This window comes from Chinchilla lanigera, unplaced genomic scaffold, assembly GCF_000276665.1.
Source record: "Chinchilla lanigera isolate Chin_1 unplaced genomic scaffold, ChiLan1.0 scaffold00158, whole genome shotgun sequence".
NCBI classification, from domain to species: Eukaryota; Metazoa; Chordata; class Mammalia; order Rodentia; family Chinchillidae; genus Chinchilla; species Chinchilla lanigera.
Genome location: NW_004955559.1, coordinates 1,433,874 through 1,450,237, shown reverse-complemented (window position 1 = coordinate 1,450,237; position 16,364 = coordinate 1,433,874). Strand labels below are relative to the sequence as shown.

General features: G+C 51.6%; 2 protein-coding genes across 3 annotated transcripts in view; both read left to right on the top strand.

Moving 5' to 3' along the window:
- Nucleotides 1-1,070: 1,070 nt before the first annotated feature.
- Dkkl1 (dickkopf-like 1) lies at nt 1,071-5,156 on the top strand. Of its 2 annotated transcripts, XM_005412889.2 has the most exons (5): nt 1,075-1,245; nt 1,416-1,586; nt 1,847-1,987; nt 2,115-2,204; nt 4,779-5,156. In XM_005412889.2, the coding sequence occupies exons 1-5, from the start codon at nt 1,234-1,236 to the stop codon at nt 5,085-5,087; spliced, it is 723 nt and encodes a 240-aa protein (XP_005412946.1). In that variant the 5' UTR covers nt 1,075-1,233; the 3' UTR covers nt 5,088-5,156. The 2 variants fall into 2 exon arrangements, with proteins under 2 accessions (XP_005412947.1, XP_005412946.1); XM_005412890.2 differs by lacking the exon at nt 2,115-2,204 and having other exon boundaries at nt 1,071-1,245.
- A 6,630-nt stretch (nt 5,157-11,786) lies between these two features.
- The window catches only part of Ccdc155 (coiled-coil domain containing 155), a 21,608-nt gene continuing 17,030 nt past the window's right edge, over nt 11,787-16,364 (top strand). The window contains exons 1-2 of the mRNA XM_013509050.1: nt 11,787-11,923; nt 14,173-14,311. Coding sequence (XP_013364504.1) covers nt 14,269-14,311 — 43 coding nt within the window. The 5' untranslated portion in view covers nt 11,787-11,923; nt 14,173-14,268. The remainder of the gene's footprint in view (nt 11,924-14,172; nt 14,312-16,364) is intronic.

Here is a 16,364-nt window from a genome sequence, read left to right as displayed (position 1 = left end):
ATGCAGCGGTGGCCTGGAGGCTGTGGTTGTCCCAGGACAGGACAGCGCCTCAGCCTGAGGGAAGAGGGGTTAACATCCTGACTCCTGATTCCTTAAAAATGGAGGAGTGGCTGGGTGTGGTGGTGCACGCCTATAATCCCAGTACTCAGGAAGCTGAGGTAGGAGGGTTACCATGAGTTGCAGGCCAGCCTGGACTACCTAGCTAGACCCTGTCACAAGAAAAAAAAAAAAGTTGGACTGAACTCGTGCCACCAGGTGCTACCAACTGGATTCTGGGGTCCTGACAGGAAAGTGAGCCTGGAACCTTGGAAGATGAAACTTCTGGAGAAAGCAGGGTTTTTGAGTGGAACCAGAACAGGAAAACGAGAAGGGACACAGAGAAAGGCTCAGAGGGGCTGGGGATTTAGCTCAGCGGCAAAAGCGCCTGCCTGGCAAGCGCAAGGTCGTGAGTTCAGTTCCCAGTACCGGAGAAAAACCAAAAAAAAAAAAAAAAAGAGAAAGGCTCAGAGATAGATATAAAACTGAAGGAGCCAAGGTGCTGAACGCCTACTGTAATCCCAGCTCAGCCTGAGCAATTTAGCAACTTGGCAAGAAACTATCTCAAAAAATAGAAAGGGCTGGGAATACAGCTCAGTGTGAAGGCCCCGGGTTCAATCTCCAGTGCAAAAGAAGAAAATAAAAACCCTCAAGAGCAAGCGACTAGAATGCTCGGATTACAGCGCTTCAGGAGCACAGGGAGGCTAGGGATGAAACTGGGGTAGGGGACTGGGGCACAGAGGAATGACCCAGGTTTTGGGGTGCGGCCTTCAATCAAGTGGGACGGCTATATGTGATTTGCGCGGGACTAGGACTGGAGGCCCAGGTCAGAGCGCACACTAGTGTACTGTGTACTGGATCTCCAAGGCTATTACCTAGAAGGGGCGTGGCCAGAGGAAGAAGGCGAGGCCAAGGAAAAAAGTTGGGCTGTGGTTTGTGCTTCAGGGAGAATGGAGGCGTGGCTCAATGTGAGGGGGCGTGGCTATGAAATAGAGGCCCGGGCTCCTGGATGAGGCCGGTAGGTGGGCGTGGCCAGATGATGGGGGCGTGGCTACCTCTAACGCTCCAGGTGTCTCGCGTGGGCTGGCGACCAGAACTGTTTGGACTGTAACAGTCCTCGGTGGACTGCCGGAGTCTGGGAGTCCGGTGACAGGGCTGCGGTCTGGCATAAGGGTGGGGCTCAGAAGAAGCCCCGGAATGTGGGCCAAGGTGAGGTCTGAGATGCGCCTGTGATTTGGGCGAAGGGCCGAAGGGCGGACTGCGCAGGATGGAAGTGGGGGTAACGGATGGGCGGGGCCTGGGCGAGGGGCAGATTGGAGGTGTCCTGAGCGGGGTGTGGCTCCTGCGGGACTAGGGCCCTGATCCCCTCCTTGGCACAGCCTTCCCTCCTGGCCATGTGGCATCCTCTGGTCCTGCTGCTACTGCTCCCCTGCGCCCTGGTGCCCCCCTCATCCACGGCCCCTGTCCTCGATGGAGACGCCCAGGAGAGCTCTTCGGATTTCCTAGGCCTCCAGAGCCTCTTCCAAGGCTTCAGACGACTATTCCTGAAAGTAAGTGATGGTGGGAGAGGAGGAGGCAGAAGGCGAGAGAGACAGGGCAGCAAAGGATAGGAAAAGAGAGAAGGTAAGAGGCAAAGAGGAGAGATGAGCAGGGAAGGGATGGGGACGGAGACAAAGGGACAGATGAGAGACAGGGGTATGGGACTGAGAGCACAGCCAGGACAGATAAAGCCTGGGGACTTGGCTGAGCCCTGCGGGGCATCCCGGGGAGACGAGGTCCAGTGGATCACTGGTCGCCCCTCCGGCCCTAGGATGACCTGCTGCGAAGTCTGGACAGCTTCTTCTCTGCCCCCATAGACTTCTGGGGCCTCCCCAGAGACTTCCACCAACAGCAGGACCAGCAGCGCCAGCTGGGGAACAAGACGCTCTCCAGCCACGTCCAGATTGACAAGGTGCCTCTGGGGGGAGCCCTGCAGTCTCCCCTGTACCCTTCATGCATGCTGTGGTACCTGTCAGGGAGGCTTCTCGAGCCCAGGGGCAAAATAGCTTTGTCTTCACTTTCTCACCGGGTCTGAACAGGTGACGGACAACAAGACAGGAGAGGTGCTCATCTCTGAGAAGGTGGTGGCCTCCATGGAGCCAGATGGAAACCTGGAAGGTGACCAAAAGGTTAGGACAGGAACCGCCCCAAGGGACCTAGGCCTCAACTTTTCACGTGGTTCAGGAGGAGGGGAGAGGAATTGAGCCTCCCTCTCTCTAGGTGCAACTTCCTGTTCTGAGGCCTTAGTTTTGTCATCTGTCAAAAGGGACAAACCAGCTCAGACGTGAGGTCTACAGCCTCAGAATATATCCTCAGCTGTTGAGTAAAGCACAGAGAGTTTTGTGAGCTCCAAGTGTTTTGTAGACTAGGATACGGTTTTACTTTAGAGGGCTTTGTAAGCTTCACCCCCACAAAACCTCAAAATATGTTTGTATTCAAAATACGTGTTCTCCCAGAGCACTTAAAAAATCTACCCCAAAGTCCTTGTTAAACTTCTCCCTTGTAAACTTCAGAAGATGTGCTTTAACTCTGAACCTTCACACTGAGCTATATCCCCAGCCCTTTTTAATTTTATTTTAAATTTTCAGACAGGATCTTGCTAAATTCCCCAGGGTGGGCTCAAACTTTTGATTCTCTTGTCTCAGCCTCCCAAAGTGCTGGGATTATAATTGTGTGCCACCACACCCAGCACAAAATGTATTTTTTGGACTGGGTGTGGTGGCCTATGGCTGTAGTTCCAGCACTCAGGAGGCTGAGGCAGGAGGATCGCCATGAGTTCAAGGTCAGCCAAAACTACATAGTGAGACTTTGTCTCAAAAAGCCAAGTGTCAGCCAGGCATTGGTGGCACATGCCTGTAATCCTAGCACTTGGGAGGCTGAGACAGGATTGCCATGAGTTTGAGGCTAGCCTGGATTGTATAGTGAATTCAAGGTCAGCCTGAACTACATAATGAGATCCTGCCTCAAAAAAAAGCCAAGCGGGGCTGGGGATTTAGCTCAGCGGCAAAAGCGCCTGCCTGGCAAGTGCAAGGTCGTGAGTTCGGTTCCTGGTACCGGAGAAACCCCCCCCCCCAAAAAAAAGCCAAGCATGGTGGTTCATACTCTGGAGGCTGAGCCAGGAGAATTGCCAATGTGGGCTACACAGGGAGATCCTGTCTCAAAAAAATTAAAAAAAATAAACAATATAAATAAATTTTTAAATACCTTTATTTCTGAACTATATGATAGGAATTGCTAACATTGAGATATTTCAGCTCTAAATACTTCCATACCTTCTCCTAAGAATATTCTCCCTTGTGACCTAAATATCATTTTTATGGGTAAGAAAAATAATGTTATTACACTTATCTCAGTATTACTTTACTGGGGTTGCTGTAATAAAGGGCCACCAATTTGGTGGCTTAAATGATGGAAATTTATTCTTTCTAGAGCTTAAGCTTTCAGAATCAAGGTGTCAGCAGTCATGGTTTTTTGTTTGGTTTTTTTTTTTGGTCAGTACTAGGGATCAAACATATATATTTACTATACAGAGCTACATCCCCAACTCATTTTTTTTTTAATTTTGAGAAAAGGTCTAAGTTGCTTAAACTGGCCTGGAATTTGCCATACTCCTGCCTCAGCCCCCCAGAGTGCTGGGGTCACAGGTGTGCACCCCCATGCCCAGCTTGAGAAGCTTTTTTCTTCTTCTTTTTTTTTTTTTTTTTTCAAGACAGGGTCTCCCTGCACAGTTCAGGCTAGCCTTGAGCTCACTTTGTAGCCCAGGCTGGTCTCGAACTTGCAAAGATCCTCCTGCCTCAGCCTCCTGAGTGCTGGGATTATAGGTGTGCGCCACCATACCCTGCATGAGAAGCTTTCTTCTGAGGGCTTCAGAACCTGTTCTCTGCCTCTCCCTCAGCTTCTGGAGTTTTGCTGTTCATCCTTGGCATCCCTCGGCTTGTCGATGCCTCTCCCTGATCTCTGCCTGCATCTGCCCAGTATCCTCCCTTTGTGTGCCTGTGACCAAATTTTCTATCTACATGAGGGTAACAGTTAGATTAGGGTCAAACTAAGACTTCACCCTAACTCATTAAATCTGCAATAATACAGACAAGGTCATATCCTAAGGCATCCAACACACAAATTTGGGGAGGGTAACAATCTATCCTACGAGGTTTCTCAGACCTCAGCTTGGTAAGTGCAGACACTGGGCGGAGCGAGACACACTAATTTTCATGCCTCCCACTTTAAGCAGGGAGGACCAAAAAGACATTTAGTCCACCATCAAATTTCCCCACTTAAAGCTGTCCTTGAAAGCTGGCTTCATTTTGATCCAGGATTTGATCAAAGATCCCAAATTGCATTTATGGTCATGAGTCTTTGGTAAACCCAACAGCTTTTAATCCCAAAGCCCTTTGTTCATTTCAAACTGCCTTTTAAACCTCAGAGTGTTTAATCCTAAAGTGCTTTGTAATCCAACAGGCATTATAAACCCCAAAGTTCTCTGTTTACCTCCCTTTTGAGAACCTCCCCAAATGTATTTTCAAGGCCAAAGTATTGTATAAATCTCAGTGTCTTTAATTCTAAAGCATTTGCAAAGCCCAGTGTGTTGTAAACCTCAGAGAGCTTTTTAACCCCTAAGCTCCTGTCAGCTGTCACGTGAGGTGAGCTGAGTGCTGGGTGTCCTATATGGAGTGTGAGTCAGTCTCCTCACCCCTCCTGCCCAGGTTCCCAAGAATGAGAAGGAAGCCCTGGTGCCCACTGGAAATGTCATGGGCAGCTCCCACCCGGAAGCCCACCACCGAATGGCCTTCTGGATCATTAAGGTGCCGCGGAGAAAGTCCCATCAGGATGCTGAGGAAGACAGTGGCTGGCTCAGCGAGAAGAAACACCGCCTGCAGGCCATCCGGGACGGGCTCCGAGAGGGGAGTCATGAAGGAGTCCTGGAAGATGGGCCCCAGGACTCCTCCCACTCCAGGCTGCCTGGCCGGAAGACCCACTTCCTGTATATCCTTAGGCCCTCCCAGCAGCTGTAGAGGTGGGGCTGAGGAACGCTGCAGGTCTCCTCCCCAGCACCATATGGAAATAAAGAGTTCTAACAAGTAGCCGTACTGTCTATTTTGGGGTTTTTTGTTTGTTTTGTTGTTGTTGTTGTTATTTTTCTTCCGGTACTGGGAATCGAACTCACGACCTTGCACTTGCCAGGCAGGCGCCGTGCCGCTGAGCTAAATCCCCAGCCCCGACTGTCTGTTTAGGGGATCTATCCCCAGGCCCTATCCAGCCAGGCCACATAGGTCCCCCTAACCCTAGTCCTAAACGTGAGGGCCGGCTGCAGCAGCTTTTGCCTAATTCTCCAGGTTTGGTTTTCTCATTCAAACGGAGTCTGGCTCCTGACTGAGCCGCTCAGCCCCCAAGCCTGTCACCTCTGGCTCTGTCTGCCCTATCAGCCCCCAAGCCTGTCACCTCTGGCTCTGTCTGCCCTCTCAGCCCCCAATTCTTCCACCCCAGTCCTCACCATCTGCTTGGCCCTTGTATTAGTTTCCTGTGGATGCTGTAACAAGTGACTACTGACTCAGTGACCCAAAGTAACATAAATGTTCTTTTTTTTTGAGACAGGATCTTGCTGTGTAGTTCAGGCTGGTTTTGAACTCACTATGTAGCCCAGGCTGGCCTCGAACTCACAGTGATGCTCCTGCTTCACCCTCCTGAGTGCTGGGATTACAGGTAGGTGTCACCACACCCAGCTTGGAAGCAGCCTATATGTCTGTTAACAGACAAATGATAAAGAAAAGATAGTATTGGGCTGGGGATTTAGCTCAGCAGCAAAAGCGCCTGCCTGGCAAGCGCAAGGTCGTGAGTTCGGTTCCCGGTACCGGAAAAAAAAAAAAAAAAAAAAAAAGAAAAGGTAGTATTTACATACAATGGAGTACTACTGTGCCATAAAGATGAATAAACTTTAGTCATTTAAGGGAAAATGAATTCACCTTGAAACCATAGTATTAAGTGAAATCAGACACATGTTTTGTTTTTTTAATTTTTTTTCCTGGTACCGGAAATGGAACTCATGACCTTGCACTTGCCAGGCAGGCGCTGTGCCGCTGAGCTAAATTCCCAGCCCCAGCTAAATCCCCAGCTCCAGACACACGTTTAAATATCACACTGTAGCCGGGTGTGGTGGCATGCCTGTAATCCTAGCACTTGGGAGGCTGAGACAGGAGGATCGTTACAAGTTCAAGACCAGCCTGGGCTACAAGGTGAGCTCAAGGCCAGCCTGAACTGCATAGTGAGACCCGGGCTCCAAAAGACGAAAAAAATCTTTTCTCTTATATGAGAAACCCAGATTATAAATAAACAGCAAACTAAAAGATAGCTATAGGAAGTAGGGAGATTTTTCTCAAAGGGGACAGGGATCAAGAGATGGAGGGAGGAAAGAAGTAAGGAGAGGAAGGGAGACAAAAGGAATGAGGGCCGAGGATATAGCTCAGTGGCATGGCACCTGCCTGGCAAGGTGGTCCTGCCAGGTCCTGAATTTGATTCCTGTTACAAAAAAAAAAAAAAAAAAAATGAATGAAGACGTGTTACATACGTGTAGCAACTCTACACAAGGAATGTAAACATCATGTACTGCAAACATGCACTAACATAGATTTTAAAAGGGTCAGGGGTTGTATATCGCCACCTCATCTCAGTTCCTCCGGGAAACTCTTAAAGAATCCCACCCACACTATACCTCAGACTGATCTCAGCAGCTTCCACTTCTGAGCACTGATCTACTCCGTCACCCAGGGCTGGTGCTCCCTAGTGTTACCTAGATTTTTTTTTAATGAGAAAAAGTTGTTTGCTCACAATGTAACTTTCATTGATCCACAAATATGGAATGAGTCCCCAGCACTGCGCTAGGCTTTGAGTTTTGAGCCATGAGCTGTGAGCAAGACAAAGCCCCAGTGTCACAGGATTTCGTAGGGAAGAGTGACAATAAAATATATTGGGTGCCGAGGAATGCTGTGTGGGACAGAAAGTGATTTTAAGGGAACAAGATCTACTGTAGATGGAGTGATCAAAAGCGGCCACTCTGACACATGAATAGAGACCAAGCTAAAGAAGCAAGTTCTGTCCTGGGGAAATCCAGAGGAAAAGACTTTCAGGCTGAGGGAGCAGCACATGCAAAGGCCCTGAGGTTGGAAATGGCTTGATTTGGCTAGAAATGAAAAAAAAAATAGCTGGGGATGGTGGCACCCACCTGTAATCCTAGCATTGTGGGAGGCTGAAGCAGGAGGACCACAAGTCCCAGGCCACCCTAGGCACTTTAATAACTCAGTAAGACCTTGTCTCAAAACTTTCAACAAGGGGAGAATGTGCTAGAGGTCGTTGTTGGTCAGCCACATCACGATGTGTGGGGACTGTGTGGAGAAGGAGTATCCCAACTGGGGTAACACCTGTCTGGAGAATGGAGCATTTTTATTGAACTTTAAAGGCTGTGCAGTATGCAATAAGTGGGATTTTATGATGATCACAAACAGATTCCTAAAAGAGGAGGATGAAGAAGAAATAGTGACCTATGATCATCTGTGTAAGAACTGTCATCATGTAGTGGCCTGGCGTGAGTGTACATTCAGTATCATGGATGAATTTCAGGAGTATACCATGTTGTGTCTGTTATGTGGCAAAGCTGAAGATACCGTCAGTATTCTCCCTGATGACCCTCGACAAATGACTCTGTTATTCTAAGACTCCTTCTTCAGTTCTGTTATGTCTGTGTTGGGTTGGTTTACAATACAGCAAGCCTGATAGTTTATCTCATTAAAAAAAAAAAAAAAAAAAAAACTTTCAACAAGGGGCTGGAGATGTACCTCAGTGTGAAGGACTTAGGCTCCATCCCCGTAACAACAACAAAAAAAAAGCACAGTTATTGATAAAGCTACATGAGAGAAGATTGAAACAGAAGCAAGGCCCAGAAATTCCCTTTTCCCTCTGACAGCCAGAAGGGGATGTGACCCAAATGACAGCTGTCACCCCCCCCATCACTCACCATCCCTGGTTCAAGACTTCCTGACACCCCTGGGTTACTTTTCAGCTACTGTCCTGGACGCCCTGATAAGCGCCACAGCTCAGCCGACAAAACCCCTCCACCGCTCCCGCTACTCCATGCTGCGGACACCTCTGTGAAGAGTGGAAGGAAAGCCACACCTGACAGGGCAAAGATTGGGAAGGGAGCAGGGCCCATTGTCCACGGCCCTAAAATCCCTAAACTCCACTGGGCCATGACGGATATGGCCAGCTCTGCTGAAGACCCCTCAAAAGCCCTGGCAATTATGATTTCAGCCCCCTGTTCATCATCACAAAGACACAGGAGCTGTCGACAGAGCACCCGCTTTCCTTAAGTTCCACTGAGCTGTCACCAAGACAGCCGTGGCTGTCCCAGATGCCCTCAGAGACCCCAGGAGATACCGGCCCCAGCCACGCCAGGCTTGAAACTCTAACCCCAGATGACTCCACTCCATGGCCACTGGTGTTCCTTGGAAGCTTCTCGGGTCTGGGAAATACACAAAGCTGCGCGTGCCAGGCCCACTACAGCGGCGCTTGCTTCCAGTCCTCGGGTCACTTGGGGGCCTCCTTCCCACACGCTGCGCCCCTGTGCTGCAGCACGGGTCCCAGTAAAGCTCGCTGCTGTGGTCTTGAAAACCTGCTTGCCTTTCGTACCCCAGGCAGTGTGAGCAGAGCGGGGCGCATTAAAAAAGCTGTAAACGCTAGGGGCTGCTAGGCCTGAAGAGCTCCGGACACCAGCAACAGCCCATGAAGACCCGAGCAGGCTGATGGCAGAGAACATCAGAGACTGGCAGCCGCCACCAGCTGGCCAGTGACAAGCAGCACCGACCAGCCACAGTGACGGGCATCGCCTGACAGTGATTGGCAGAGAGCAGCGGAGAAACACAGACAGCCAGCAGGAGGCACTGAGAGAGCTCCAGAAAGCTGCCCAAGGGACTGTGAGCCTCGGCTGCAGAGGGGCTGATGGGGCGGCCAGGAACTGCCAAGAGCTGTCCCTGGGGCTGGAGCCGCTAGCACTCGAAGCCCGGAGCTGCTGGTGGAGGTGCACCTTGCTGGGCTGTGGTTGCCATCCAAACTGAGCTACGTCACTCTCGGCTGATGTTGTGACAAGATCATAAAACTAGAGGTGGGGTGGAAGAAGGTTAATCATGTAGGGTATTTGGGTGGTAAGTTTGTTCATTGGCTTGCAGTTCTGGGATTTGTTTGTAGTAGCTGAGATTACAGACATCTGCCTCTATGGCCATTTGTTTTTGGGTTGTTTGGTTTTTGTCTTTGTCTTTTTGGGACAGGGTCTCCCTATGCAGTTCAGGCTGGCCTTGAATTCACTTTTTAGGCCAGGCTGGCTTCGAAATCACAGTGATCCTCCTGCTTCAGCCTCCTGGGTGCTGGGATTACAGACATATGCCACCAGGCCTGGCCCTCTATGGCCATTTGATATTGAACTTTTGTGTTATTCTCTCTGCAATAGAAAGCAATCCACATTTTACAATTAAAGAAGTGACACAAACTTAATTACTTATTATCCAAGCAGGGCACAGCAGCATGTGCCTGTAGCCCTAGCTACTGAGGAGGCTGAGACAGGAGACTTGCTTGAGCCCAGGGGCGCAGAGGTAACATACTGGAAACTCCAGTCAAAGAAACTCCAGTCAAAGAAAAAAATTTTTTGCTTGCCACTATAATGGAGTAGCTAGTATCTGACTAACTCTCCCACCAAAAGTACCTTTGAGTTCTGAATATAACTAATAAAAATAACTGTTTGGAGCCATAAGGGCACCAAAGCAGATACAAATCAAAGAATCATGGTTCCAGAGAGAAACGAAATGTGATGAAACCAGCCCGACATTCCAATGCGATTTCCCCTCGGGCTTTGCCAACGCTGAAATTATGCTGGGAGAACCAAGAAATCAGGTGGAAAATTGCTGCCACATGGGTACAGAGCTCAAAGGAGAATTTAGAGCCTCACAGTACTGGGGAAGCAAGGATCCAAATTCAGGGTTTGACAAGGAGGAAGGAGCCAGGAAACACCTCAGACTTTCAGGCAAGAGCAGGGAAAAGCTATACCCTAGGGCTGGGGGCAAACTGAAAACAGATCAGCCTCGACTGGGTCAAGATGATTTTTCTAAAACTGGGCGTGGTGGTGCCCGCCTGTAATCCCAGCACTCAGGAGGCTGAGGCAGGAGGATTGTTGTGAGTTTGAGGCCAGCATGGGCTACAAAGTGAGCTCAAGGCCAGCCAGGACTGCATAGGGAGACCCTGTCTCAAAAATACCAAAAAAAAAAAAAAAAAAAAAAAAGTGAAAGAAAAAACATAAATACCAAAGGGATAAATTGAAAAACTGATAGAATGTTAATAAAGCTAAGGTGTTCACCACTTTCAGCCTGTACTGAGAAAATCCTTGACATTCATTCTTATGCAACCATCATAAGACCTCATTAGCCCAGCGTGGTGGTGCACGCCTCTAATCCCAGCACTTGGGAGGCTGAGGCAGGAGGATTGCCACGAATGTGAGGCTACCCTAGGATCTACAGTGAGTTCAAGGCAAACCTGGACTATATAGCAAGACCCTGTCTCAAAACAAAAGAAAAAACCTCATGCAGCCTGGCAAGCGTGAGGTCCTGAGTTCAACTCCCAGTACCCCCCCGAAAAAACTCTCATGAAGTGGATGTTATTTTTCCCAATTTAGAGAAGAAGCTGAGGTTCAGAGAGCTGAAGTCACTTGCCCAGGTCACATAGCAGTGGCACTAGATTTGCTTGATTCTTCTTTCGTTTTTAACCACTCAACATGCCACCTGCGGAACAGTTTCCTTTCCAGGAGTTAAACAAGCCAACACCTATCAGCCAAACTAATAACTACCAATTAACTTCTAGAAGCCTGGGATTAGCACCTCAAGTCCTCACGGCAACCTGGGAAGCCAGTATCATCTCCATTTCTAGGAGGAAAACTGAGGCTCAAGGAATGTAAGTCACTATTCTACAGACACAGCTTTTTTTTTTTCCCCCTCCAACAGAAACTCGCTAAGTCTTTAAATTGGCCAGGCTGGGCTCAAACTTTCGATCCTCCTGCCTCAGCCTCCCAGGTTGCTGGGATTACAGGCATACACCCTACACACCCTGACACCAAATATCCTTCCCGAGGGTCAATTTTGGATGCAACCCTCTTCCTCTAACCATAAAAGTTAAGTAGTTTTCCTTCTACTCTCCCTAAAAAGGAATGAATGAAGATTTAGGACAAAGCTTTCAAGGAGCTATTAATACAACAGCATGATCGGTGTGGTGGTGCATGCCTATAAACCCAGCACTCTGGAGACTGAGACAGGAGGATTGCTACAAGTTCGACGCCGGCCTGGGCTACACAGCAAGTTTGAGGCCCGCCTGAACTACATGTCGATACCTTGTCTCAAAAAAATAAAAAATAAAAATAAAAGCAGCACCAAAGCTTAACGCTGAACAGAAGATCACAGCGCGACAGACCATATGGCCTCTCTCTGCGCCACCAGCCACAAACACTACAGTGGCCCAGCGCTTCGCTGGGGTGCACGTGTTTGCCCCAAAGCGTTGGGCGCGCTTCCAGGGCAGCCACACGCATGCGCGACCGCGGTGTTCCGGTGACCTGACTAGAGTGGAGCCCGCCTACCCTCAGTGTGCGCCTGCGCGGTGGGAGGAGTCGGGGCGGGGCGGGGCTTAGAGACGCAAGCGCTGTGCGCCGCTGCGTGGGCCGGAGTTTTTTTGGAGGGAAAGGCGCACGCGCACGCTCTCCGTCCGCGGTCAACTGCCGTTCCTCGCTCGTGGCCTTCAGCTGTGTCGCAAGTGTGGGACACGACTCCAGGTACACCCTGCCCGTGGCACAGTTGCCCAGAACACCCCTGTTAGCGAGCGCCAGCGGAATCTTGGCAAAGCTCCCCAAGTTGTTGTTGAAGAGACACCCCCAAACTAGGGCCTCACGGAACCCTGGCCAAATTCCCCCAGAAGAGCCACTAGGAACCCACTAGGAAATACGGCAGGTGAGGGGCTGGGGACTTAGCTTAGCGGCGCAGTGCCTGCCTGGCAAGCGCAAGGCCGTGAGTTCGATTCCCGGTACCCGAAAAAAAAGAAAACCAAAACCAAAGGAAATAGGGCAGGTGACCCCTGAAATTCCTAAGCGCCCAGAAATTCTGGCACACTTCTCAGAGCCCGGTAGAGTTGCCCTGCGATGCTTAGCGACCGCCTCCCCCAACCATGTCAGAGACCCGAAGATCTGTGGGAGGCTCGGAAACCCTAGAGTCCCCAAATCCAGCCAGAGACCCCCAGATCTTGCCTCCCCGAAGCTCCACCTGCGGCCTGCACCTGCCAGGCCGTGTCCATCAACCCAGCCAGGCATGCTGACACACCCTATAACCCTAGCGCTTGGAGGGGCTGAGGCAGGATGGTTGCCTTGACTTCGGGCCTGCCTGGACTACATAGCGTGACCCTGTCTGAAGCACCCCCCCGGAAAAGCCCCTCAGACTCTTCCAGTGACAGGGGCCTCCAAGGTCCCTCAGCACATTGTCCCTTGACCCTGCCAGAGCTCCAGGCCTGTCAGGACCCTGGAAGGACGCCCCCTTCTGCCCTGATCATCCCCTGTGCCCATCCAGGGTTCCTGGAAGGGTCTCTCTCCAAAGACCCCTTTTCCAGGAGCCACTAAAGACCCCTGAGAAACTGCAGCTGGCAGATTGTGTCTGTCACCAGAGAGCAAGCTGTTGGCATCACTTGGGGAGGAAAAAGAGAGGACGGGCCTGGCCACCCTCCTTGACCTTTTCCTGGTTGCTTTTCAGCCCCAAGGGGCGCCGTGGCTGGTGTAACTGCTACGAGTGCCCCTTCTCTGGGGAAAGTGCCCTGGAGTTGGGAATGGTCAGCCTGGTTATTATAGTGGTGAGGCAAGACGTGGTCAGGGCACATGGGAGTCCCTCGTTCTCCAGGGACTCCAGGGGCCTGAGAGCCTGGAGTGGGGCCATGGACAAGCAGAGGTGTGGGGTGAGGCTGGGCCTGCAGGTGCTCACGTACTATCCATCCTGAGCTGGGTCCCGAGAGCAGCAAGTTTGGGGGATAATGCTGAGCTCCCATGGGCCACGGAGAGTGAGGAATTTAGGGGTTGTCAGGGAAAGAAAAAAGTGACAAAAAGTGGCAAGGAGCTGTGTGTGTCACCCCAGCGTGACTATCTGGGGTACTGGGCAGCCATAGGGCTGAGAATAGGATAGCAGACTGGCACGAGAGGCCAGTGGTCTGAATATGAGATAAAACAGCAAGAATGCCAGCTGCCAAGCTAGGCATGGTGACACATGCCTGTAATCCTAGCACTTAGGAGGCTGAGGCAGGAAGATTGCCTCCAGTTCAGGGCCAGTCTGGGCTACATAGTAAGGCCCTGACTCAAAAAACAAATAAAACAGCAACAACAAAAGAATCTCAGCTGCCAGGACCATGTGATAGCTCAGACACGCTTGTTTGTCCTGGGTGCAGGTGAGAAACATTTTTCAGGAGCAGAGAGACAGGAAGGTAAGCCGAATGTCAGAGACCAGGAGACATTTGGGCCCATTTGAGGAACAGGGTATAGTTCAGAGCTTCTGGAGAACTCATTGGGATTTGGGGAAGAGAACCAGGTGGTCCTGCTGGGCCTTTGTGGGCAGATCTGATCTGATCAGACTCTGTCCTTGGTGCTGGGAAACCAGGGAAGGGGAGGGCAGGTCAGCTGTGGATCCCCATGGGAATGGCCTAGAGGCTGGGGCTCCTGGCATGAGGCCCCTGGGGCAGGGGTGTGGGAAAGGCAGGTATAAGGTAGTCAGGGAGGAGGGAAGACCTGGGGACACAAGGCAGGAGAGTAAGGAGAACCACCCTGATTCCCTAAGGGGAGTAGAGGTCCCCTCCTACTACCCCCCCTTTGATCTCTGCCACCCACTCCTGAGGTCCTGTTTTACCAACCATAAAACAGGCTGGAGCGGGAGCTGTTTGATGGGGGTAGGGCTGGCAAACAGGTTCTGAGAACCCAGAGGGCCCAGGCACAGGAGGAAGGCAGGTCCCCACCCGAGGGTGGCTAGACTGACAACGCATTGCTTGTCTTTCCAGGCACTCCTTGGGCAGCCAGTCCCTCTCCTGCCCCTCCCCGGCTTGGGGAGAAGCTGGTAGCCTCGCTGGGCAGCTGCACAGAGGCGAGTGTGGCCCATGGACCTGCCAGAGAGCCGGGCTGGTGGGCCTGCCGCAGAAGGTAAGTAGCTGGGCCCCTCTTGACCCCAGAGGTGGAGGAGCTGAGGCGCGTGGCATCAGGCTCGGGGCCTTAGCAAAGGTGGCTCGGGTGGCTGTGCAGGGTGGGCCGAGGGAGCCATGCTGGACTGGGTACTTACCTGTGCCCACTCACCCGTCCGTGCCACTCATATGCTCTGGGGAGGCTGTACCACCCACCTGGCGCACCCTTCCCATCACCCACACCCCCTCCATTCAGGGCACCACCATCGGCACCTCCTCCTTCAGTAAACCAGCGGCCCTGTCACACGCTCTCCCGTGTCACTTCTCGTGGCACTGACATGTTTGTGTCTGTTTAGTCTCTGTCTCCCCCAGAACAGGAGTTCCGCGAGGCTGAGGCTGGTTTATTTCCAGTTCCTAGAGAGTGCTGTCTCATGAAAGGGTCATGCGAGTCTCATACGTAATTTTTAATTATTTTAAAAGAAAAAAAAAACGGTAAAACGAATGGTAATAACAGATTCTTAGCTCTGTATGTCCAAAGTATATCTTCTCTGCTATTAGCGGTATTAAAATGTACTGAGACTTTCCTTTCAAATGAAGCTGTCAGGATCTAGTGTGTGTTTGGCACTAACAGAGCGTCCTGGGTCCCATCCGCCCCAGCGTGGGTGCTTAGCAGCCACACACAGGAGTTGGTGCAGTGCTTGACGCAGCAGGACTGGCACTGCGCAGTGCACATGGAGGGATGCGGAGCCAGCTTCGGGAAACGGTGTTGTGCTGCCACTCTCATCCCTAGGGGAGCCCGTTCCGATGGGAGAAATGGGGTGCCTTTCTCAGAAACTCCCCAGTGTCTCCCAGCACAGCCTGCAGCTTTTCCGAGGCCTGGGCCTGGCCACTGGCCGCAGGAAGCTTTCCAGATAGGGCCTCAGACCCACCCCAGGGTGAGGAGGCGAAAGTCAGGCTGACCAGCTGGTGACTGCCACCTAACCGGCACCTGTGCCGGCAGAGGGCGTGCAGCCACCAGGAACCACGGGCCAGGGCTGAGCCAGCTTGGGAGGCTCTCACAGGAAAGGGAAGACACACCCAGAAGGCGACAGAGACAGGAGGCGTGGCAGAGGGACCACGAACACAGAGGAAGGCAGGGACAGGAGACAGGGACAGAGGAAGAGGAGAAGGCTGGGGAAGAGAGTTGCCAAGATACGGGAAGAGAAGCACAGAGGTGGAGACAGAAAATAAGGACCAGAGATATAGCCAGGCAGGACACAGGCAGAGACGGGAAACAATGGAGAGAAAGATCAGAGAGAAAAGTGGAGAAGAGGCAGGGAACAGAGAGGGGATGTCTGGGGCTGGGGATTTAGCTCAGTGGCACAGCGCCTGCCTGGCAAGCACAAGGTCGTGAATTGGATTCCTGGTACCGGAAAAAAAGCAAAAAAAAAAAAAAAAGGGGGATGTCTGAGCTGGACAAGGGACCTAGGCAAGTCCCTGTGCCTCAATCACCTCATCTGTAAAGTGGGGCTGATTAGAGTCGCCTCCCATGTTCACATGAGGGCTCAGAAGAGACCTGGCACCTAATAAACGCTCTACAAGTATCCACTCTGTCACCGCATCTCTTCCATATGCCAGGCCTTGTGGCCGGCCTCTGCAGAATCCCCAGAGTTCTCCCCTGGGAAGGTAACCGGGCACCCATCCCCCAGGGGAACAGCTGAGGCTCAGAGTCCCTTACCCCAGGCACTGCCCCATGTTCTAGCTGCAGCCCATTTCCCAACCCTGCAGCCGGTGCCCAGGAAGCCCCTGGCAGCTGCTGTCCTGGGCACCCAGAAGGTTGCCGCTGGCTGTGGGAGAGCCTCAGGGCCAGCCTTGTGGAGATGTCTTCCTGTGTCACAGAATACGTGTGAGTGTCTGCTGCGTATAGGCAATGTGGAGCTAGCAGTGAACAAGCAGGCCCTCGGGACAGACACACATACACACACACACACCTAACAAGCAGGCCCTAGGGACAGACACACACACACATATACACACACACAACAAGCAGGCCCTCGGGATAGACACACACACACACACCTAACAAGCAGGCCCTC